The sequence below is a fragment of the Anticarsia gemmatalis genome, chromosome 7 (genome assembly GCF_050436995.1).
Source record: "Anticarsia gemmatalis isolate Benzon Research Colony breed Stoneville strain chromosome 7, ilAntGemm2 primary, whole genome shotgun sequence".
NCBI classification, from domain to species: domain Eukaryota; kingdom Metazoa; phylum Arthropoda; class Insecta; order Lepidoptera; family Erebidae; genus Anticarsia; species Anticarsia gemmatalis.
In genome coordinates, this window is record NC_134751.1 from 3,750,197 (window position 1) to 3,775,458 (window position 25,262).

Sequence of the window (25,262 nt, forward strand, 5' to 3'; positions counted from 1 at the left end):
AGCCTCAAGTCAAAATTCAAAGGTAGATAGAACCAGTAAATCATAAGACCAATTTAAATCTGTTACGTAACGATTAAAGTTTCTAACGGGGATACGAGCTCAAAATGCTGCTTGGCAATCTATGCGCTCATACATAAATACTTTGAACCGATGATGCTCAAACAACAATATTAGAAGCAGCAACTTAACAATTATAAATTCTCGCGATATTATAATGTAACGGGTCTTAAAAGCGATTGAAAATTAAAGGTTAAGATACCTTATTTGTTTACCCGACGTTTCGATCGAAGACGTTAAGGCCCGTTACATTATAATATTAAGCATCAAATTATTTGTATTTGTTTACCGCTACCTCACCATGTTTAATGCCTGTTATGTTCTATCGTCTCATATGGTGCTCATTTACAACCAATGACGGCATTGCTATTTAAAAGATGAACAATTACAACCTCGACTTTTAAACGTTTAGAACTGTCTATAATATTCGGTATGGTCTCGTCTATATGCGATAAAAGACTTGCAACAACAAAAATATCATTTGTTTTTCCAAAAAGAAAAGTTGAGAAACACTGTTTTACTACACAACACAGCTTTTAGGAAAACTAACCGCCGGGCTGGAACCATTAAAACTTGGTTGAAACCAACTTTCATTCGATGTCATCCAATTTTAGTTGTAAAAGTTTTATCGACACACATAACAATTATTTGATGTTGGACTGCAGTGTATGAGTATTATATTGGTTTTCAATAGCCCGTTTAGTGTAGAAGAATTTATTGTGACCTTTCTGCGATATATCTCCTGCGAAAATTGTCTTTAAAATTTTTAAGTTGTCAACTACACTAGCGCGATTCTCCACCACTATCGACAATCAACAACCGGCTAGCTACCAATAAATTTTGTATGAAAATCTTATCAGCGCCTCTAGTGGGCGCCGTAGGAACTATTTTCGCAGCACAGTAACCGACAGGCCAAATCATATTCAAAACAGATTTTTGCTTTACACAAATTAGGATTAGAATAATACTCACAAGTACTGAATCTTTTTATTGTTACATCTCAAGGCATTGTCGCCTCTTAACGTAGTTATACTATAATAATCCTATAGAAAAATCACAACATTTAATACCTGTGTACTTAAACACAAAGAAAAATATAAAATACATTGTTTCTATAAAATAAATACACCAACAATTTTTGTTGGTACCCATAACTTATTGCTAGTAATAAAAGATGTAATCTCTAACTAGTAACTGATTCTAGAATTCGTTTGCTTAAAGGTCTAATACACCCAGGAATATTCGTGGGATCACGGAAAATCATTGCACTAACGACATAGAAAAAACAATCTTTGAAAATTCTGTCAAACCAGTATATAATAAATAGGTTTGAAGTAACAGATATTTATCACTAAATCATTATCATGAATAATTATTGCAAGCTCTGGAAGGAATTAGGTTTAAAAATTATACAATAATTATTGTAACTACAATAAATAAATGCCTGTAAAATGACAATATTCAATACTTGGTCCAGAAAAGTTGAATGCCATCAAAAACATTCTGTAAAAACCTCAAGTCTCGCCGTAAAAAGTTGTGAGATCTATATAATACCAAGTCGATTAATCTATTTAGTCTCTACTTAAAGGACCTTCTGTCTTAAGTTATTACGTATGTTATTATCATGCCAATTAAAAAAAAAATACCTCTTAAACAAATAGACCGACCTGGCCATCGCAAGATTTGATTATTAGTATGTATCACACTACACAGCACGACGAGAAGTTAATGCTCCTGAAATGTTAATGGCGAATTTGTGTTTTCTTGCGATGACCAAGTCGATCTATTTGTTTTAAAGGTATTTTTTTTAATTGGCATGATAATAACATACGTAATAACTTAAGACAGAAGGTCCTTTAAGTAGAGACTAAATAGATTAATCGACTTGGTATTATATAGATCTCACAACTTTTTACGGCGAGACTTGAGGTTTTTACAGAATGTTTTTGATGGCATCTCACTTCTTTTTGTAGAGCGAACATAAGTCCAATTTGTATGGAAAGACGTTTTTTTTTCATAATTCAACATATTTTCCTATGGGAATGTTGTTAAGTCTCATGGGCTAAACACCCTTACCCACCCTTTACCCCCTCCCGTTATGCCTCATATAGTAGGTACCTATTTACACCTATTTATTTTATTTTCTACAGTAATAATAATTCATTAACTGCAAATGTAACCTTGTAATCTTATACATTTATATGGGATTACGAAGTTATTGTTGCAGTTGGTGTATTTAGAAAACTGGACCGAAATTAGAAAATATTAAATTTTTCCCATGATTAAGACACTAAACCCTATTTGTATTTTAAATTTTAAGCTTCTAAGTCTGCTAGAAGTACCTTAGACTTTTGATGATCGGTGAGTCAGTGAGTCAGTGAGTCAGTGAATCAGTGAATCAGTGAGTGACAAAATTCGAAATTTCAACAAGTTGTCATTCTTAAACGACTGCTTCAAATTGACTGAAATTTTAAATAGACCGTGTTTATACAATGACTGATTAGTTGCTGAAAATCCAGGCTTCTTGTTTTATCTACAACGAAATTATAGGGGTGTTAAAAATAGCCCGAATTGCTTCGAGAAAAGGATGTTACGGCCGTGCCGCTTTTTTTTGCTCGACTTGCGGGGGCACTTCCGTGCCCCCAGATTTATGCTTTGGTGATTTATCGGAGATGAGACTTAACTATCAAGAAATGAGGCCGATTATTATTTACGTGCCCTCCAAAGCACGCTAGTTTAAACACCACCAAGCGGCTCTATGAAATGACCGGTCTAAGCGCTAACCTCTGATCGTAAAGTTCGAAGCGTCTCGATTTTTCTGGACAAAGTTTTATTTTGAAGTTGGGTTTTTTTTCTATTTCATCAGCCGTGCACGAGGCTGACCTAACAACGCCCCCGCCACTCCAGACCCGATTGTTGGCATCGGTGCAATATTAAGTTGAAACTTTAAGTCAACATTATTATTATTTTGAGGCCCCGTGATGTGTTGCACAATAGTTGTTTTTCCTTTCTTCTTCGCTGATTCGAGTATACGGACAATCGTCTCGAGATTTCCTGAAATTTTGAAATAACAAATTACAATGATTTCATTTCATATCGTACATAGTAAGCGTTGAATAATAAAGACAAATATCTCTCATGTCTCATAATAAGCAATGATAGCCGAGTGGTTTAAGTTGGCAGCTCCCACGCATGTGGTTGCAGGTTCGAACCCGGGACAACACACCAAGGACTTTTCAAAGTTATGTGTGTATTAGAAATAATTATCACGGTGGAGGAAAACATCGTGATGAAACATTGCATGCCTAAAATTTGATTAACACATTTATTGAGCATGCAAAGTTCCCAACCCGCACTTGGTCAGCGTGGTGGACTCAAGACCTAACCCCTCTCTCCGGAGAAGGCAAGAGGGCAAGGAGACCCTTGCCCTGCAGTGGAACAGTAATGGGTTAAAAAAAACTCATTACATGTGTAAATTGTCCACCGCATTATGTAATGTTTTGATACTGTACTTTAATAATACTTAGTGTCAAGTAAGTTATCAACAATTTTTGTAGCCTTTTATGTATCGTTTTATACTTGATAGTTGCTTAGACGGGACTTATTCCCCACTTTAAACAAGACTGGTTAGAAAAGAAGATAAAAAACATATATTTATCGTCCAATAAAATCTCCTCTCACTCACCCGCATCAGTTGCGTTTAGATCTCTAATAAGTTCTTCATCGCTATGATCACTGTCTTCCGAAGCATGTGTTCTTACAACCAAGGCACCTGTAAGTAATTTAAAGATTTTGTTTAATCTTGATTATAATTCCATGTTGTGTTCAGAACGATAGTGGTAATGCAAATGGTAGTCCTGAGATCACGGCGTAAATTTCCGGTCGGACTGCGTGCTATTTTTCAAATTAATCATGGAATGTTCTCAATTAAAAAGTAGCCCAGTATAATGCCTACTGCCTTATACTATGTATATGCCAAAGTGTCATATGTATACATCATTGCTTACACTTTCGTATATAAAGAGCGTGACATTAAAAAATACTATTGCTACTATATTGCACGCAGCGCCTATTTAAATTGTAACAATCCGACAATCTTCGCGTAGCTATTAGTATCGTATCGATGTTATTTAAAAGTTTACTAAATAATGGTGACGTCATAATGCAACGGGTCTAAAACGCGATTGAATAGTTACAGAATCAGTACCGGTCAGGTACGATACAGAAAGTATTCATGGTCGACGAAATTTGATCAAAACGTCGGTTAAACAAATAAGGTATTACCTATTATAACCTTTAATTTTTCGATCGCATTTAAATCCCGTTGCATTATAATATATTAGATGCATAACAAGTCGCGAAAGTAACTTGATTAACGTAACGTGGTTGAATTTTCAAGTTTGTTTCATGAAACCAACAATGTCTTGTGACTCATCCGCAACTATTAGGTCTATTAGTCACTCTCTCTCTCTCTCTCTAACATTTTAAGGTTATAACGTGAGATAATTATTATCTCCCGCCTGCTTAAATAAAAACGTACCGCAGCGCGATTCTGTATCACTATCAAAGACCGACAACCAGCTAGCTATAGAGAAATTTTGTATAAAAATCTGATCAGCGCCTCTAAAAAGTGTTATGAGAACAATTTTTGCAGTATTTGTGCCAAACTCTCTACTCAATAGCACCGATTGTACTGATAAATGATTACTGAAAATGACTGAAAATTAAAGAAATATGTAGGTCGATTCTCTACAATTATCGACCAGCGACAACCGGCCAGGTACCGAGAAACTTTGAGTCAAAATCTGGTCAGCGCCACTAGCGAGCGTTGCTGCAACTAATTTGGCAGTACATTTTAAATGTCAAACTTTTGATACTTCATGGTACCGACTGTACACTTGTACAGAATCTTTCTGGTATGCGTCATATTGACGACAATTATTTGATACCTGTTATTAATTATAGTTTGTTTTACTTTATAGATAATTACTGCCTTATTCCTAGTTTCAGCATAAGTAAGGGATTGAAACAAAAATATAAAACAAAATTATTTTTAAATTATATATAAACAAATGCTTCAAATGACCCTATATCATACATGCTAAACTGCTACCAGTCTGGATATCTTCAAGATATGGAACGCGTAAGTATGACTCATAGGTGGTTTTAAAACACAGCGGTAAATGGTCAAAAGTATATTTTACATTTTAATTTAATAAACACTAAAAATGCCTGTATTCAAAGCTTATAACTATATTGTTTAATCTGTGGTAGAATAACATTGAATATACAATGTATAAATAGATTCAAGATATTTCATGTACTGACTCGCTTTGCGCAAATATTCTAACTATTTACTAGAATTATACAAAGTTTGTTTTGAAAATTTCCCGAATCATTCTTTACTTAACTGAAAAGTAATTATTATAAGGTTAAAACGTATTGTTCACTTCAATAAATGTTTATTAAAATTGCATTTAGAAACGACTTTGTAAACAAAACTACTCATCTATATTAATACAATAAATAGTACTTATATATTTATAATTTAAATTCAATTCATTACTATTTGGACAATGTAAAATCTTGATACTACGCCTAATATAATACGACCAAATTAAATACTCACTGTTTCGTTGCCAGTTTGTTCCCCTCGCTCGATTTTGTCTTTCAACCAGTGTTCTCAAATTGGATTCTGCTTCGAAAATTTTATATATAATATACAAAGCAATGAGCACTAATACATAATGGATAGTCTCCATGTTTTCTGCTATCTTCTGGAGCGAGTAGCTCAGCCGGCTGATGTCGCTAAAATGATACTATTGTATATAGTTGAATACAGAACATATATATTTTGAGGCCAAGGTTATTGCCAACATGTTGTCCAACAGCAGGATCAGTAAGAAGATTAAACTAAATTTTTAGTAAAATTGTTATTTACTTTTTGTAACTTGAACTAACAGGATTAAACAAAATTACTTTTGTTTTTTCTATCTGTTAATGTTTTGATTATAATCATTGACCGCGATTTGATATTCAATAATGAAATTGATAAAAGTTTTACTTTATATTAAATAACGTATTAAAAATATGTTTATAATGATATTTTCGGCCTCAAAAAAAAAACTTTACCCGGATTTAGAGATTTTGGATCCTTTACATTTTACAAAAATAATATATTTTTCCATTTTGTTTCATAAATTAGATTGTTTACATTTATTTTTACAAATTAAATTATTTATGTTTAGCCTTTCAATTATTTATTTTTGTGCTACCTTTTAAACGTTAAATGTATTATTAACTTATTTTTTTACTTGGCAACACATATAATTGATTCGGGGAAGTACCGCAAAAGTCCTTAAGTAAACACTACTGACAATAAATTACCATAGTGTTTTAGGTAAATAAGATATTTATTACGTGTGTCATCGAAAAGTAGAACAATGGGCTAAAAAAATCGTCGACCGAAAATAAATTTCTATCTTGATTCAGCAAATGTAAACTGTTTTTAAATTTAATTATTTCTTAAAAATTCAAATAATCTGGTTTATGTATATTTTAATGCAAGGTAAATATTGTGATCGGTAATTAGGAAAAAGAGGTCTTTTAAAATGTAAATATAAATATAACCTTAAAGTTGCACATCGTTGTATTCTGTCATACTAATATTATAACTGTAAAATATTTTAGGGTTTAACGAATAAAACAATAACAATGATCATTAAATCATTTATTCGTCAGAAAAAATCAACATTCTTATTTCTTTTTGCAACAAAATATAAAATATCTATTAATATCACTAGAAGTAAAATATTGTTTGCCAAGTTTACACCACGATTACACTGGGAAACAAAAATAAATGTAAAAAAATATTTTACATGAATATAAAAAAGTGAACAATATTTTCACTAAAAATAAACATATTATTATATACCTACACAACCAATAATAATAGCCCGCAGGGCACCTTGAGGCGAGGTGACGGGGAGTAGCGACCCCGCGGTACCTGAGTGCTCCAGGGGGAAGTCACCCTTCCTCATCTCCGGCTTGCCTTAGTTGGCTGGTCGGAGTGAAAACTGACGAGGAAGCGGTCCCCCACCTCTGGCTTGCCTTCATTGGCCGTCCAGAGTGGAGTCGCGAGAGCAGAGCTCCCACTCTGCTCGGAGGACGGATGCTGAGCGTAAGTGGCTAGTGGGCCAGTGATGCCGGACCCTCAGGGAGCAAGTGATCTGAGTTTAACGTCCAGCGAAGCCTTTCCGTCCTTCAGCCGCTCACGTCCCTGTTGCCCCCTTGTTGCATTTTCAGCGACTAGTTTAGGGGGCCCAGTTTGTGAGTTGGCAAGTCTCCGCCTGCCATTTTTACGTGTTATTTACATTGTTATAGGCAGGCGCCATAGTTCCCGTAATTTCATAGTTTCCCAGCACATAAGCACCCCATCCCAATAGCCCAAGTAGTATATCCCGTTAGTTTTGCCATAGTTCCGCTCAACCCGGTGATTGTCCTTGGGTGCATTTTATAGTGTGCACAGGGATAATCACCGGATTGTAACATCATACATTTTTGTAATATTAAAGCAGTCTAAAAGGGCCTCTACGTGTTGGCTTCGGCCCCACGCACGCCTTCCAAAAATCCGGGACTCCATAGTCCCGAGATGTGGTAAAGAATACCATTACTAGTTCAACAAATAATAATAATTCCACAAATATTTTAAATGCGAAAGTTTGTAAGTATGGATGTATGTATGTTTGTAGTTCATTCACGATGAAACTATTTGACGGATTTGGGTGAAATTTGGTAAACTGTCAGTTTATAACCTAGATTAACTCATAGAATACTTTTTACTGATAGAAATATTTTCTCGCGGACTAGGTCGCGGGCCGAAGCTGTGTATATTGTACTAGCTGACCCGCGCAGCTTCGCTTGCGTCACATAAGAGAGAATGCGTCATAATTTTCCCCGTTTTTGTAACATTTCTCGTTGCTACTCCGCTCCTATTGGTCGTAGCGTGATGATATATGGCCTATAGCCTTCCTCAATAAATAGGCTATCTAACACTGAAATAATTTTTCCAATCAGATCAGTAATTCCTGAGATTAGCGCGTTCAAACAAACAAACAAACAAACAAACAATCAAACAAACAAACTCTTCAGCTTTATAATATTAGTATAGATAATATTAGTATAGATTCTTAACAATCTAATTCGTTTCTTTTACTACAGACTTTATACAATAAATTTTGTTTCTTCTCCTGACAGAGTAAAAAAGACAAAATACACTTCTCTATCAGTGTTATAGTCATTTCAAGCATAGTTTGAAAGCGATTGACTAGATCATAAGACTATAATAACGCATTTATAACATGTATAATACATGTATATTATGTATAATGATAGCGTATCATAATATATTATGCTACTTTTTTCTAAAATCTCTCCGGTATCTCTCTGTCTGGTATTATAAATACAATAAAGATTATGTCTGTATTTGCAAAAGATTAATTATTACGCGGAATTTAATTGCTTATTTGTTGTACATCTATTACTATGAATTTACCCATTTATGTTCTACGGCTGGGTAAGGGTCGTCTTCCCCAATGCGGGAGATGAGGTTGGGCCTTAGATTCACCACGCTCACCAAGTGTGGATTGTAGCCTAGATCAGCTTTGACAAGAACACATTCCAGCCAGTTCACTTTAGAATAATAGTTTCCTACAATTAGAGGTACAGGTATATCTCTAGCTATTACTTAATTTAAAAAATATTGATTCCAAATTCTATATTGATGTTGCCGTTATTTTTAGGACCCTCGATACGCTGAATAATTGTGGTGTCTCCTGATTGGTTGCTTGAGTTTATCAGATTAATCAAAGCGTGGAGATTGGCTGAAAAAAAAGGAATTTTTATCGTTACACTATTAATTAAAAACGGAAAGGTCTTACGGGTTATTAGGCTTAGAATAACATTGTCGCCTCGTCGTTATAACCGTGCCGCATGTGGTGGCGTTTGAATCCCACCCGAGACAAATATTTTTGCGATGAACACGAGTATTTGTTTTAAATTTACCTTTATATGTATGTATTAAGAAATGTGTTTATCAATAATAAAATCTGAATCTCTTCATATAGTACGAGCTCTGCTTAGTTTGGGATCAGATGACTGCGTGGGAGTTGTCCAATGATATTTATTTATTATGATGGACAAAAGTAGGCGTTGATTTAAGTATGTTCAGGAATGATTAACGTCATAGTAGCCAATCTGCACGGGTACTGGACAAAATGGTGGACAATTTGAACATTTATTTATGTAAGACAAAGAAGTAATTCTACATTTGATTATGTTCCTGAACATGTCTTTGTATCTAAAGATTAGAATGGATCTTTACTTGTACGAATCAATGTTACAATTGTCGAAAGCACGGGCGCTGTATGACTCACCTTACAGCTGGGCTAATAATTCTTATCGAGCTTATTGCGTCATAAGGGAATGAGTCAGATCAACAGAGCTTTAACATAATTAAATATAGAAAGAAAAATGTCTTAAAGTAAATTTCTACTTACTAGCATCTGTACTATTTAATTGTGTAAGTAGTCTCTGAACTATTTTGTTATCTCCTTCACCTTTTTTAGCGTCTTCTCGTACTAAAACCGTCACTGAAAAAAAGTTATATTTAATAATATTAGAGGTTAACATTATCATAATTATAATTAATTATTATTACGTAAATATTATTTATAATGCAGTGTTTTATAATATATTTAATGAGTCAAATGTTGATGACTCATCTAGCTATAAGCACGCCATCTATAGTTCTAAGGCCCTGTATTGACCGACAAGCGTAAATTGTAAGTACATAGTTAGATATGCCTAGATTTTCTAAAGAAGTATATTATATGTAACTAAAACAGTTTCATTGTGAAACACGGCTCTAGTATCGAAAATGGTTTTAGTTTTTGGGCCACCACCAGCCATTTACAGGTCGTTACCGATATGTGCTTCGGGACGTTGAAAGAACTCTCGTCTAGCTGTTGAAAGCTGAGCAACACACTTACTAGACAATGACTTTCTAAATAAATATATATGACACTGACTGATACGGATGCAGGTTGTGACACGCATGTTATGACGTTGGCACCCGCTAACAAAGAATTTTGTTCAATTCTATCCCCAAGGGGACAAAATAGGGGATGAAAGTTTGTATATAAATTCTGTCTTGAGTCGCAAACCACAAGAATCAAGTCGCGGGCAAAAGCTACTTTAGATGTATAAATTGGCAGTATTTAGGTGCTTGAAGGTAATTTTTATCAGACAGCCCCAGGAAGGAAGACGAGGCAAGAATTGGATGCGATATAGACAAGACATTAAGGGGGTCTTTCTTTTCTAAACATTGGCACAATATATGTACGAGTGAGCTATAAAACATACAGCAATCAGCCATTCTACAACAATCAAACATTAGTTTTATCACTAGCGTTGTTTTCCTTGCAAATTAAACATTTAAATCTAAATATAGAGTCTCATAACCAATACATATATGTGTAACTTATTAAGAAGAGCGCGTATTTAATTCCTGTTCATTTAGCTTTATTATTTAGTCTACATTATATTAATATATCAGACGAAAAAAATCTGCTAATAAATGAGAATGTTTATGAAAATCTTTGTTACTCTCTTACACAAAAACGACTTAATGAATTTAAATTAAATTGGGCACACAGATAGTTTATAACCTGTACTAAAACATAGTTATTTTTAAACCGGGATGTTTCTACTCAGGGGACGAGCGAGCAGAAGCTAGAATTGCGTAAAATAAAGAAAAACTTACCGGTCCTATTGATAGCTCTTCTCATCTCCAATGACTTCTCTAACGCCTCTTTCAACATAGTTATTTTATGATTTAATGTATGAATTCTATATTTCAGTTCGTTAATATGGTAGTTCAGTTGAAGAATTGTTAGCATTAAACATAAAACTATTACGAATAATATTAAACTCAAGGTTCCCATATTGTTTGTTATCTTAGTGAACGTCTGTGTCGAGAGATCACAGATGTTATACAATTTAATGTAGGTGCGTTGGAATTTAAATTGGCAATACTGTGGCGAACATGCTCGCCGATTTGTGCGGGACAAGAAATGCGTCCAACGCGTGAACACAATTTAAGCATTAATTTTCAAGTTGGGTAAAACTATTTAAATAGGATAAGAATCAATTACTTTTCAATATAAATATTATTTTTTTAGATTTTGATAGATACTTACTTTTCAAATCCTAGATTCATGTAATATTTGATCAAATCTTTGATGTCTCTGAAATAAAGCATGGGATGTTAAAAGTTATCTATTATATTATTATTAGGTAACAAAGACTAATAGGTACTGACTTTAATGTCCAAGAAAAAGTTTTTGTCAATTGTTGCCAATTTAATATTAGATTTAAGAAAATGTATAAGTTCGTTGTTGTTGAATTTAACTTTGCGATTTATTTTAAGCTTTTTTCTTACTTTTTTCTTAATATAACATTACATTTAAACTTAACTTCATCGTAGTTATTTCAGATTTCCAAAATGTATTCTGGTTATAACAATGACATTTTATTATTCTATACTTCTTTAGTAGTGCTGATGCGTACTCCGGTGATTACTTAATATAAATTGCACAAGATGCAAAATTGCCCAGGTACTTGTTGTGTAGATAAATAGACCAAAGCAAAAAAGTTTATAGGTAAAATACCTTGCTATGAGTAACAAATTTTAACCTAAGTACAATGAAATAGTGACTTGCAAGGATTAACGAAATACTTTTGAAGTAACGTTTATACACAGGAAAATGGTGGTTTTGTCACTTGCTGTACGGTGAATATTGTTGGCCTGTGTCGTGGCATTGTTAATGACTACCTTTTATTTCGAAAGGAAACCCCTTCAGCTCATACGTCAAACAGAATGTACCTACGATATTGAGAGATTGTATGATATTATTTCCAGTAAAAAACTAGGTTGATATGGTCAGGACCGCTGAGATTTAATTATATTTTTAATATTTAGGTTTCGCAAACTAAATGCCTCATCCAGTAGCTCGATTCTCTATTACTTGGTGTCGACTACCAACAACCAACTGTTATCGAGGTATGAAAATCTGATCAGCGCCTCTGACGGGCGTCGTAGTAACTGTTTTGGCAGTACATTCTAAATGTCAAAATGTCGATAGCTAGCTGGTTGACGGTAGTCGATAGTGGCAGAGAATCGAGGCACAGTAGGTACATAATGTATTAATGACAGAGCAAAGCCAGTCATGACCAACAGAACAGAATATTATTACGAACAAATAATATTTATTTTCATAGCAAATCATACAGTGGCAACAAAATAAAAACATTTTTATTTACAGAGGCGGACCGACTCCGCCGTAAGTAAACCTCGTGTAGTGAAAAAAAAATAGCGAACGTTACAAAAATATTTTATTAACGTTTTAAACATTTCCCCAGGCACCCAATTTCGGCAAAACATCACGGCTCAACAGTTTTTTAATTAAAACAATATTTTTTTCTATTGTGACTTCTTTTCTTCTGGTTTTTCTTCGGCTTTCTCTTCTTCCTCATAGTTGGTTGGTGTCTCACCAGGCTTCAGAAGACGGCCCACGATGTCATATTTACCTGTAAATAAAATTCCGAATATTAGCAAAATTTTTCCATGGATCCTTTTCCTGTGAATTTCCCAAAATAATATTTCTTCGGCTTAAACGGTTAAGTGCTTCGTTGTTGTATTTATTTAGGGCTAAGGGTTACACGTGGCATTCCAAAATAAACATAACCTCATAAATTTTCATCAGGAAAAAAAATGTTTTTACGATTATTTTATGCAATGTATATTCATCAACATTGATCCAGCTATTCGTGGAAAAGTGGTCAGTTATAACAGCCAATTACTTTCGTTTTACTGCACGTAGAAGTATCGAAGAAATAAGAAGAAAATACTAATTACGTGTATTGATACTCGAGTTAGGCCGAGTGGTAAAAACATTAGCCTCCCACGCAAGTGATAGGGGGTAGAATTTCTAAATTTCCAAGTAAGTGTGTAGGATAAATTAATCATCACTTGCGAGTAGGGAGCTTTACTTGTCTGAGAGTTTTCGGAAAGCCAAGTCCCCAACACCGCCCGGTGGACATAAGATCTAATCCTTCCGAGAAAAGACCCACCAAGTTTGACTATTCGGTGCCTGACCTAGCAGTGGAACAGTATCAAGACTAATCCATAAATAAATTTATACACATGAAGATTTACGCTCGTGTTCTGGTTATCCCTATTTCATGTGAAAACTGATGAACCGATTTGAATGTAATTTGTTAGGCCGATAGCCCACTGAATTATATTGGTTAAAATTTTTCAGTATAACCCGCATGCTTAGTTTTGATAGTAATATTTATTAATTTCACCTTTGAACTGTTCCTCCCATTCTTTGGCAGCTTCAATCTCCTCAGGTCCGAGGTCACTGCAGTCATCGTAGTCAGTCTCTGATCCGGCTACCTGTCCTGTAGCCAAACCTCTGGTCGCGTCCCTACCGGCAAACGCTGCGTATGGACCACCTGGAAGCAACGAATAAAAAATTGAGATGATTGTTTCGCATAAACATTGATAGAGTTGAACTTTTCAAGACAGTTTTTTTAACTGTACCGTCGGAGTATAGTTTTCTTAAAATTCAACATAAGAATCATTAGACATCACACATCACAATAGAAAAATAGATTAGTATTGCTGCTTTTGTCTATATTAATATGTTATAGGAACAATCCAACTGGCTGTAAAATGTATAACAAACCGTGCCTACAGTCATAGAAACTAATAAAAACAGTATACTCCGTCGATTTCATTTATTAGCAAATAGATCAATATAACAATATCATCAACGCCTTAAACTCAGTTGAAATACAAAAGAATTGAACCATTTGTTTATCACCAACACATTTCGAAGTAATCACTAACATGCACAAGAAACTAACAAACAAATAAACTCGTAGCGCTTCGAGTAATAGAAAACTAGAAATCTAAAAGACTTTATTCAGACTTCTACTGATTCTTTAAGTATATTGTTTGTAGAAGATTACGAATACTGTTTTACTTTTATAAGAATATAGTAAAATATTAAACACAAAGTACGAATACTAATATTCTTGTAAGTTTAACGCAAGTAACGGTACTGGTGGCGTAGCGGAGGCGATTTCTTTTCTATAGGATTTCAAAATATTTGATGATGTTGATGATCTATCCGACCGATTTCGGCCATGGCGACCACTTCAACTCCTAATTAAGTCGGCGCTGATGCGCACGCAGATGGCTTATATAGTCAATTTTATTAGAAAATTCACGTGTGCAGTGTAAATTATTTATCACGTATATAACTTGTCATATTATAAGTTCAAACTTGTAATTTATAGTTACTATCAATACCAACAGAATCAAGCATTTTTTTACCAAAGATTGCATATATGTTTCATAAATAATATAAATTCCACCTTCGCTTCGCATTCGCTATCGCTATTGTGTTGTAGCCTCTAGTGACCGGTTCGTCGCAGATGCGAGCGATAAAAACAAGCATTTACATATATTTGGGTGCTTTTAAATCAAAACTTTTATTAGTATAGGAAAGTTTTTATGCTTGTTATTGTTAAGGGCACTGGACGTCGTATAATATGGGAAGTAGGTAAAGAAACAGCAATAAAAAACAGTCAGAATATAGGCATTTACTGGTAGTGGAACACACATGGGCGACTAGACTTTTGTTTCAAAAATATACCTGATTCAAGAATATGATACGCTTGCAGTCATAGTACTACCTCAGCTTATTGGGACTTTTGAGAATTAAAAGTACCTACTCAGTAAAATGTTTTATACCAGTTATTTGACGACGATCAGGTTATTTGTAAAATAGCAGCTGACTGATTGAGGGACGCGTTTGTAATATTAGTATGAAATTGTGTAGTTGCAAACAGATTATATTATTAATTAATATCATAATTTCAAAACATGTCAAGTTATAACACAATAATCGTCCTTGAAACCATTTATAACGCTCACTCATTAGGACTATTATCGCTTACATCTCACTTGTAATTACTTCCTTTCAGAAATGTTCAACGCAATATTTCACATAATTATGAACATCGTTCTTTCCGTGTCTTATGCTTTTGTAAACTAATTACCGTGTTTTAAAAACAAAGGTTTTGCATTTCAACATCATTATACAGAACATTTTTATTCTTCGATACGAGATTTCACATTAAAAAATCTAAAATATTCTACAGAATCTACATTATAGAGTATACTTTACAGAGATACAAAAAAATATCAATCAGAAAGGTCACTGCGAATCAGTCTGCCGTGAGTCAAGAAATAAATTTTAGCATAGAATTTAAATTATAGTATCCTAGGATTAATATCTAAAGTTTATAATAAAAAACAATAAATAATATAAAGTTTTGGTGAAGTAATTCGCTAGTAAAGAACCAAAACAATTATCTTAAGTCTTGCAAATCAATTAGCAAAGGCTTTACGAACTCGCAAGTAAAAAATATAAAGTTAGTAATCATGACACGAAAGTCAGTGAAACAAACGGCTAGATACTTTCTACATTCCCCTTCAAACAATTGTTTAAAGCACGAGACACAATTTTATGGGGTCAGATTCCATTAAAAGGATTTTAATTCACCGCTCCACGCATTCATTTAAATAATTGCATACTTTTTTCCCTTTTAAAAAGCAGAACGCAGGCCGTTTACGTTTAAAAAATTGGTTCCGATGTCATGTTTCCTTCAAGCGTGGTTAAATTACTGCTTCCTTGCATACGAAAACTTAGTAATTAATCTTTTTTTTTGTAAACCATTGATTTTTATTGCATTTTTTCTTTAATTGAAATTTAACTAGGAACAATATTTGCTGCACTGTTTAAAGTCGATCTGGTTTCTATATAATTCTTTAAAGAAGACTAACTTTTTCCTTTTTTAAGTTTTGGTGGATTGTTGACTTACTTCCTAACCTATTTTATTTAAAAAACTATGAACTTAAAACCAGTTTTACATTCACATTTTGACTTTGAAAACTTGCAGACAAAACAAAACAATGTAGGTCATTTCAATGCCTACCGGTTTATGAATGTTATGTATGTAAGTACTATAAATGTCAAAATGTAGCGCTACTACATATTTCTGAATTATTTTTACGGATGTCATAAAAAAGATAAAAATTTAAAGTTAAAAAATAGTTCTTGCGAACGATACTAGAGGCGCTGATCAGTTTCTCATATAAAATTTGTCGATAGCCAGCTGTCTACTGTCGACATTTGTAGGATTTTTTCTAATTTATTAAGAAGCATTTCTTCCTTATCTAACTCTGTCTCAAAATAAGATGATCCCTTAACGTAATGTAACGTAATCTCCCTTGAAGAACAGCATAACGTTTCTATTAAAAAGAAAAAAACAAGTAAAATGTTGATATAATACTGCAGAGCTGATGTCACTCATAAGTTTATACGATTATGAAAACAACAGGTACTTATGTTGTGTAATCGATTATGACACTTAAGTGTGTAGTAATAAAGTAGCCATTATGATGGTAATATTATTTTGATACTTGATAATACAACATGGTTGCTCAGTAAATTTTATCGAGAACAAGAAAATATCAGTTATAATGACAAGTGCTATTAAATGACTGATATTCTATTGATAGAGAGTATCAGTAGAGTGAGTTTGCTACTAAACTAAAATGAAAAAGTTATACAAATAAATATGTTTTGTTCGATTGATTTATAAAGACTATTTTCAAGTCTGTCAACTTCCACTCTCATAAATGCAGCTGAATACCAGTGTTTTACATGAAGCAACTGGGTTATTATAACACGATACCTCTTGGTAAGACTGGCTGTCAGACTCTCAAGCTTCTAACTGCTTGTAACGACTGTTGAAAATGACAATGCTTGGACCCAAAATTGTCTGAAAAATACGATAGATAAAATTATGTTTGTTGTATGCGCAATCTTGTTGTCATCATGTTACTATTAGTAAATGAAAAAGTAAATGTGATAAAGATGGATAAAAGACAAACTTGCATGCAAGCGACTTCAACGATTTTTAAAAATATTTTGACACAACATTACCACTTTTAAATAAGTATCTTAAGTATTGTGTAACAGATTTCAAAATAGTATATCGCGAGTGAAACGTTATATCATTATGACATAAAAAACAGAAGCGTCTTTCGAGGTCGAATCACTTGAATAACGACAATATGTTCATGAAATCAGGGACTCTGTGTAATTATTGTGAGGCATTTAAAAAGGTGCCTTAATAGTTTAATGTTAAGGTTTGTTTTTATTAAATGTTCGGGTATAATTGTAACAGATGCTTATCATCACCATTTATTAGCTCTAAGGGGCATAAGTGATCGTCATTCTTATTTAGTATTCATTAGATTTGAATCTTTTGAAATCATAGACTTAAGTTTCTTAAGAAAATATTTTGTCTCTACCTAAATACATAAGGTGAAACTTTAAAATTTTACCTATAGCCAATGCAAATTACTTTTCAAACTTAACATTCATTGCTATATGTACCATTGTACCTACTGCTATTTTTGCATGCATAATAATATTAACCAGGTATTTTGCTTAATAAATATGAAAATCTTACTGTCCCGAATATTGCAGCTCACTCGTTTTTAATTACCTCGGTATTAGAGTAAATGAGATTATGATTAGAAGTCATTAAAGTTAAATAGTGTAATAACAATTTACATATTAAACATCAAAAGTATTTTTGTAAAAGCTAATACAAATATAGCACAGTCAAATAATTCATTATAATATCTATATTTATTCTGTTTAATCGTATAGGGGACCTATCATAAGTGCTATCAAGATATCAACCGCATCGTGACCGTATTGATGATTGGTGATTGATATTATACATATAGATAAAATTCAGACTATGAGATATTCAAGGTTTTCAACACTTCAAAAATAATTGTTATTTATTGTTTGTTAAATGATTTGTACTACTATTTTAAATGCAAAAGTAGCTCTACATGTCTGTCTCTTCGTTATACCTTAACTACTACATTTAATCGATTTAGGTGTTATTTGTAAGATAGTTTCAGATCCGTGAAAGGACATAAGATAGTTTTTATGCTAGGAATTTCGTGGGGACGGGGACTATGCAGGTAATAATCCATACGACTATAATCCACTCGGACGGAATCATTTACAAAACCCAAAATTACATACAAATAGTGCTTTAGAATACAAATAGAGAATAGTGAATACAAATAGAACAATTATTCTTTTAGTAATTATACTAGTTTGCTCAATTGTTTCTTAAAGTACACGGAGTTATTATATTTGCTCATTAGTTAATTAACAATCGTTAAAATTAATTAATTTAGCCTATACGAATGAGTAATGAGCGGGTAATTATATTACTATAATAGTTTTAAACTGGTTTAACTCTTTTTTATTAAAAACACTCAAAGAAGAAATATATATCAGTAACCCTAAACGGTTTTGGAATTCGTTAAGTTAGTTCAGTTTGCTTTGATATTGTGCAGTTACATTTTAATAACTTAACTCTAACCATATTATTATGATTTATTCTAAATACTCATATTTGATTGGTTTACCTATTAAGCTATGAATAGAATTGTTTTCTTAAGGGGCTTATCTGCCAAATTGAGGTGTAGAGACATAACAGTCTTTATAAACCCTTATCATTGAAATTCGAGTGTTCTAAAGGTTGTTCCAGATACTTACTTATTATCATAAAAGTTATAACCAGTGATTTGTAAACAATAAGTATATGTACAATACAAATATTGATAAGCGTTAACTCAAGCATTTTTCTCGTTAAGTAGTTCGTAAGTATAAGAACTAGGTACAACTTTCTTTATTCCCCACTTTAATACTTGTTGAAGGACTTAAGAATCTTCGCTTAGAAAGTACTGTGAGTAAACAAAACGATGATGTTGTTTAATTTCGTATTTATATTTTTATACATGTAGATTTATTTAGTATTTATAAGCAAGCGAGACAACTTAGTAAAAATAATTAAAATGCATGATTTATATGGATTATAATTAATAATTATGTGTATTTCGAAAATGAGGTACCTATTTAATATCAAACAGGCCACCATCACCTGCATAAGCGTACAAGTGTGTGCTTGCGACTAAAGTAATTGTTAAAGTTACAAAGTTTGTGAACTTTTATTTTCTTATTTTTTTGTTAATGCTACGTCAAAACACGGGCGTTGACAATTGCTCTACAAATCGTAGATTAACAAATACTAGTAAATGCATCATTGATGTATTTTTATATGAAAAGTATTCCTTATTTTGGTCTATAAAAAAGGTTATCTAATAAGCTTTGAATTTGGCATTACATTTCGTCTTTTATGTTTTATCACCAAGTTAAAATCAAAATCAAAATCAAATCATTTATTCATTTAGGTCAAGTGCTGACACTTATGATAGTCAATGATACAGAGAGTGAATTTACCGCCAGTTCGGAAGGTAGGGCCAATGAGAAGAGCTGGCAAGAAACTCTTTAATCGCCAAATGATTTTAACAATATTTATGCTGGTATAAAACATTGATGATGTAAGTAGCTGCTACCTACCAACACTACCGAACACACTTTGGTCATAACATAAATTAAATTAAATCAATATATTAAGGTGCTAAAAAAACAAGATATAGTTAGTCATTTTTTGGCAGTTTAGACATTTTGATGTCATTGACTAGACAATCGAAAGACTAAATTGAAATTTGTCTGTCCTGAAAAGTTACTAACAATGACTTACGTGGTGATAGAACTCAAACGACGATTAGGACTTTAAAATGTCGGCTAATAGACTCCTTGGGGCACTCAAGGAAGAGATGGATCGTGTTTCCATTCTAAACTATTGACTATTATTAAGTTGTCTGTTCATATTCTATTATTATAAATACTGTTATTCGCGCGCTAATAACATGAATAATATCTACGTCTGAACAAGGAAGGAAAACAAACAAAACATTTTAAAACTGTGCTCTACTTTGTAAGATACTTCTAAGACTTTAAATCGTTTCCATCATTCTGTATTAGAAACAATGCTAGGTAGGTAGTAAGCTCTCCCGACATACGTATGATCAGAGACTAATAAATAACTTAGCTATATTATTATTTTTCCTTACACATAATTGACTTTTAGTATATATCGCTGATTGTTGGCAGCTCCTCTCCCTCCTCTATTGTGTCAACCACATTGTAAATCTTAAATGAAAAGAGTGGCCGTGAGTTTCTTGCTAGCTCTTCTAACAAGGCTCTACCCCCTTTCCGAGCTAGTGGTAGATTCAGTAATGGTAACGACTATTATAAGTTTACACTTAAGATAGTAAGATATTTGACCTAAATGAATAGATGACTTGATTGAATCTATACTTCTATACTAATATTATAAAGCTGAAGAGTTTGTTTGTTTGAACGCGCTAATCTCAGGAACTACTGGTCCGATTTGAAAAATTCTTTCAGTGTTAGATAGCCTATTTATCGGAGAAGGCTATAGGCTAATCATCACGCTACGACCAATAGGAGCAGAGTACCAGTAAAAATTGTTACAAAAACGGGGAAAATTTTGACCCATTCTCTCTTATGTGACGCAAGCAAAGTTGCGCGGGTCAGCTAGTGATTGATATTTATAGCAAGGTTGACCACTTGACAGGAATCTAGTATTATGTCACAATTAATATTGATATAAATTAAAATGAACTAATGCGTACTTGCCATTGGCGAGCTAGTAATATTATGACAAGATGTAGGAAAACCGATGTTGTATAAGACATGTATGTATTGTGTAGGTATTCTTTAGTGTTTAAAACTAAGGTGTTAGAGTTCTATTTTAAAGTCAGCCTTTTGTATTATAAACAAAACGAGTTGCCGTTCACACAGAATATAATAGTGTAGTTTTACGACAAAACTATATTAAACCGACGTTTTTAAATTTAATATGTGTTTGAAGGTGAATATAAAAACTAAGAATTAACCTTGACTAGATTTTTTGTATCTAACTAATAATTAATGTATTAGCAAGAAACTAAATTGAATACTTCTATAGTAACAAAACATCAATTTTAGAATAATACTCAACAGTTTTATTATGTTGAAAGTAAAAATCTTGACGTTTTTAATATTAATAACAAAGACCCATCAGAGTTGTTTTTCGACGACGCACAATGACAAGCCAAAGTTAGAAAAAAATCTTGTATGTGTTAGTGCTACACCGATTGTATTCTCTGTCTCACTTACACGCTACTAGATAGAGTACAATAGAAAAAGATGGCAAATTAACCACTGCCGACTGATAGAGAACGATAGATAAGTTTAAGAATTTGAAATGTTAATGACTGTATTATTTAAAACAAAACTGTACAAAAGTTCACTACCTATATCGTATGTATTTATTCCCTAGCATATTTAAATTGTCTGTTTTTTAATACAGGAATATAAATAATAATCGTTGATAGAGGAAAAAATGCTAATTGGAGGAAACAAAATACTCTGTCATTGCTAACAATGTTGTGTTTCATAGTTGTATCGTAACAGGCAATTAAAATAAAAGGTACTTTACGAATACGACATAAATTGTGAAACTAGGCGCACTCTATTGCGCGTGATCATAACCTTAACGTACCGGTATAACACTACCAAATGTAAAACACTTACCGGGGCCATAGAATCTTTTTCCAGCGGTAACATCGAAAATGATTCCATTAACAGCCAACAGAACTCTACCATCGGGTTGTGTTCCATCATAGTTTTTAATTTCTGCTACTGTCATGTCCTTCCTTAGTTTCGGCAATCTCGGTGCAGGTGCGGGCACTGTCACTTCAGATTCGAAGTTCGATTTAATTATTTTATACACGAGGTACACAATAACTGCTATTAACACAAGGTTGAGAGGGCTCATTAGTTCCTCCCAGATTGTGGGAGAGCTCGCTTCTGTGTCTGCCATTTTTGATACGTGTGTCCGCTTCGACGGTTGTTACAACACTGGTCTGATGTATGGCCGGTAATAGCGGTGTTACGTTATCAAGTTGTGTCGTGAGGTCAGCGCGTACGCCGGCAATGTTATAAAACTCGACGGGATATTTACTGATTTTTGTAAAGACGGTGCGACAATCTGTGTTTATTTCGATTGTATTGTGAGTTTTGTGGAATGAACGCTGTATTTATGGATGTGATAAGTAATGATGTAGCAAATATTGGATGTTAGTTGACCAATTAAATAGTAGAAAGTTTTATTTATCTACTCATCCTGTACATTGCATGAAAAAAGATAATATATAAGAATTCTCTGTCATGCTTGATGGAAAGCTAGATTTTAGTGATCACATATTGTTGTTACTTTGATAAGCTAATAACAAATGAGTAAAAATCGTGATATTTCTGAAGTAAATTTAATGTTTTCTGAAGTTTGATAAAACCACGCTTGAACGAACATCACACGGAATATTATTATATTTTTGCATTTCCTACACATAACAATTCACGATCCCCTTTATATAAAAATCATAAAGCTCTCACATTTTCTCCCTAAATGTTTTACGTGGGCGCAATTCCATTTTTTCCACCGGCTTTATAAGCTGACAGGCAATGGACTCAGCACATTTTATGAATGGCAAAACAACTAGGAAATCGCTGGCTTGAATAATAACAAGTACATAATTATCATATTACGATGTACGGTCTAGTATATAACTGGTGTAATGTATGTGTAGACTTCGAACCATGTAATAAATGCAAAAACGTCAGCGCGTTAAAACCGCATTTTAATTGAAGAAGGGTAAAACTTACGTTTCTTTTGTATAGGTAGTACCTACTCAATGTTTCTGTTGCATATTTAAACAATTTTGTACGCACATAGTAACAATATTTTGATACAATTTTACTTCAATATCCATTCATCCATCCAGTAACTGCATTCCTCTCATAGGTATCCTTCTTTTGTATTTGCTTTTCTTGCAGCAGCTTAATGTAATCAGTCAAACAAAGTTACTTACTTTTAGGCAAGGCATAATAAAAAACAATCAAATTTCTAGTCAACAATAAAGCAATCACTAGTTTTCTTAGCACATTTTAGCAGAAGAAATTATGCCAATAAAAATATTTCGCTGTAAACGCATATCAGTATGTAAAATGATCGTAGCGAAAATTACTTTACGCCATAAATATTTATTAGTGCGACTGGCAATGAGCGTTGCATTGGGGATCGTCGCTTAAGAATAAATATTAACATGCCTGGCCTACACTTATGTTGACCTTAACAACGCCAAAGAGGTAAATGACCCCGAGTTTTGGAAGTACCAGAATAAGCTGCAGAAAGGTTGTCAATATAAAGATAAGTGAGAGGCCTTCGTCAAGCAATTTGCCTTTGTTAAGTTGCTAATTTTGTTTCAGAAAATATTTTCAATTATACAATGTTATATGCCCCTTAGGGCAAGAATGCCGATTTCAATAATCAACTGGTAGTAAGGAGAAATATAAATTAGAAACAGAATGCTTTGTAGTGAAGGGTACCTTTGCAAAATTACATGCATGAAATAATAACTGGTATTGCGTAAGAATATGATATTAATTTTAGTCACGATGATGTATAAAGGAGGCATGATGACAACACAATTCTGAATCGACAGCTATAAAAGTAAAAATAGTATCAGATACTATAAACATACTAATCACGCGTAAAAAAGTAATCAAGTGAAGCAGAAGCGAAAAGCCACCTATGCATCTTTATTGTATCATCTTTGCTTTAAAGTCTATCGATCAGAGTAGTGGCTTCCCAAATTAGATAAAAAAAAATCTTGATTTAAAAACTCAAAATAAATTTAATTCTTAATTAAAAAAAACATCCGTTATCGCCTAGCGGGCTTATCACGTATCTCAGTTGACAGCTAGTGTACGTCTAATTGATGGTCACTATGCAGTACATTGCTGCTTTAACGTAACCTATTAATCACTATATTCTAGGGGAGAAAACAATGTACAGCATAGTGGTTTTCAAATAGTTGTCAACTGAGATACGTGATAGCCCCCCAGAGTTTATGGAAATTGAGGCTTACTCCATACCTAGGCATAAATGTAATACGCAGGTTACTTACATTAACTATCGCCAAACGTATCAGTTGCCTATCCTGCCAGCGGCCTCATCAAGTATCTCTGTTGTACAACTATTGTACGTCAAATAGATGGTCACTATTTAGTTTATATCTGCTTTGACGTAATATCTAAATCACTATTGTCGAAAAAAGAAAACAATTTATGCCAATTGAAATACCTTATAGCCCCGCGGGTTTAGAGAGACTATAATTTCTAACAAAATGTACTTTATTTCATATTGGCTACTAATACACTAGATCAGGTCTTGGGTTTCTGGCTAGTATAATGCCATTATCCCCTAATCACATACAATTGTATGGAAATGAAAACCAAAACACTCCATGTCATTCATCTAGACGCGTAGTCATGCCGTCTCTACATATTAAAGGTACAGCCAAACTTTGAAGGAAAAAACAATAGCAATAATATTTCGGCCAGTCACTATGACTAAGATCGCATGTGGAGTTGATTGCCCAATAGGCAATACTACCTAGCTACTGTGTTATAATAGATTAGATTGTGCAACTGTGATTTAGATTATGAATGATGTTTAATGTGATACGATCTTTGAAGCACGTAGTAGCATTGAGGAAAAGAGAAAGAGTGTACATGTGTTTTTTTTACAGTTGCCAAACGTCAAGTCCAGTTCCCATTTAATTACCTTAATACACGATCTCACTACTATTGTTAAAATTATTATTTGAGTAAATACTTTATGTTTGTGGAAATCATGTTTCCACAGAAGAATTTCTGGCGCGGTAATGAGGAACACTGTATTTTAACATACGAGGTTTATATGCATACTATATATATTATTATATATGTAAGTACTTGTACGATGATATACTGAATTCCCATAACAGACTGTAATGATGGGACAGTAGTTCAAATTTTGAGCAATTTCTAAAAGAAACCAAAACGATCTCTTAGTCAAAATAATATGTATTCATAATCAAAAAAATATATAAAGTTTGGTAGAGTATTGCTAGTGAACTAGATAACGTATAATAACATAACACAAGATAGATTATA

General features: G+C 33.2%; 3 protein-coding genes across 3 annotated transcripts; all 3 read right to left on the minus strand.

Moving 5' to 3' along the window:
* Window positions 1–1,032: 1,032 nt before the first annotated feature.
* LOC142974119 (uncharacterized) lies at window positions 1,033–5,862 on the minus strand. Its single transcript, XM_076116273.1, has 3 exons — window positions 5,687–5,862; window positions 3,743–3,829; window positions 1,033–3,111 (listed from the first exon to the last, which is right to left on the minus strand). The coding sequence occupies exons 1-3, from the start codon at window positions 5,817–5,819 to the stop codon at window positions 2,912–2,914; spliced, it is 420 nt and encodes a 139-aa protein (XP_075972388.1). The 5' UTR covers window positions 5,820–5,862; the 3' UTR covers window positions 1,033–2,911.
* Window positions 5,863–7,235: 1,373 nt separating this feature from the next.
* Window positions 7,236–11,088, minus strand: LOC142974120 (uncharacterized). Its single transcript, XM_076116274.1, has 3 exons — window positions 10,880–11,088; window positions 9,615–9,707; window positions 7,236–8,939 (listed from the first exon to the last, which is right to left on the minus strand). Exons 1-3 carry the CDS (start codon window positions 11,058–11,060, stop codon window positions 8,809–8,811), a joined length of 405 nt encoding a protein of 134 aa, XP_075972389.1. The 5' UTR covers window positions 11,061–11,088; the 3' UTR covers window positions 7,236–8,808.
* A 1,405-nt stretch (window positions 11,089–12,493) lies between these two features.
* On the minus strand, window positions 12,494–22,253 carry LOC142974293 (membrane-associated progesterone receptor component 1-like). The gene is made up of 3 exons (XM_076116531.1): window positions 21,798–22,253; window positions 13,486–13,635; window positions 12,494–12,705 (listed from the first exon to the last, which is right to left on the minus strand). Exons 1-3 carry the CDS (start codon window positions 22,084–22,086, stop codon window positions 12,599–12,601), a joined length of 546 nt encoding a protein of 181 aa, XP_075972646.1. The 5' UTR covers window positions 22,087–22,253; the 3' UTR covers window positions 12,494–12,598.
* Window positions 22,254–25,262: the final 3,009 nt, after the last annotated feature.

Excerpts from the sequence above, each read along its gene's own strand:
- LOC142974119 (XM_076116273.1), bottom strand. The coding sequence starts at position 5,819 with ATGGAGACTATCCATTATGTATTAGTGCTCATTGCTTTGTATATTATA. Across the intron at positions 3,830-5,686 it reads AACAAACTGGCAACGAAACA|GTGCCTTGGTTGTAAGAACA; the intron begins GTGAGTATTTAA and ends AATTACTTACAG. Across the intron at positions 3,112-3,742 it reads TCTAAACGCAACTGATGCGG|GAAATCTCGAGACGATTGTC; the intron begins GTGAGTGAGAGG and ends TCAAAATTTCAG.
- LOC142974120 (XM_076116274.1), bottom strand. The coding sequence starts at position 11,060 with ATGGGAACCTTGAGTTTAATATTATTCGTAATAGTTTTATGTTTAATG. Across the intron at positions 9,708-10,879 it reads AAGAGCTATCAATAGGACCG|TGACGGTTTTAGTACGAGAA; the intron begins GTAAGTTTTTCT and ends ACTTTTTTTCAG. Across the intron at positions 8,940-9,614 it reads ATTAAATAGTACAGATGCTA|CCAATCTCCACGCTTTGATT; the intron begins GTAAGTAGAAAT and ends CTTTTTTTTCAG.
- LOC142974293 (XM_076116531.1), bottom strand. The coding sequence starts at position 22,086 with ATGGCAGACACAGAAGCGAGCTCTCCCACAATCTGGGAGGAACTAATG. Across the intron at positions 13,636-21,797 it reads AAAAAGATTCTATGGCCCCG|GTGGTCCATACGCAGCGTTT; the intron begins GTAAGTGTTTTA and ends CGTTGCTTCCAG. Across the intron at positions 12,706-13,485 it reads ATGGGAGGAACAGTTCAAAG|GTAAATATGACATCGTGGGC; the intron begins GTGAAATTAATA and ends TTTTATTTACAG.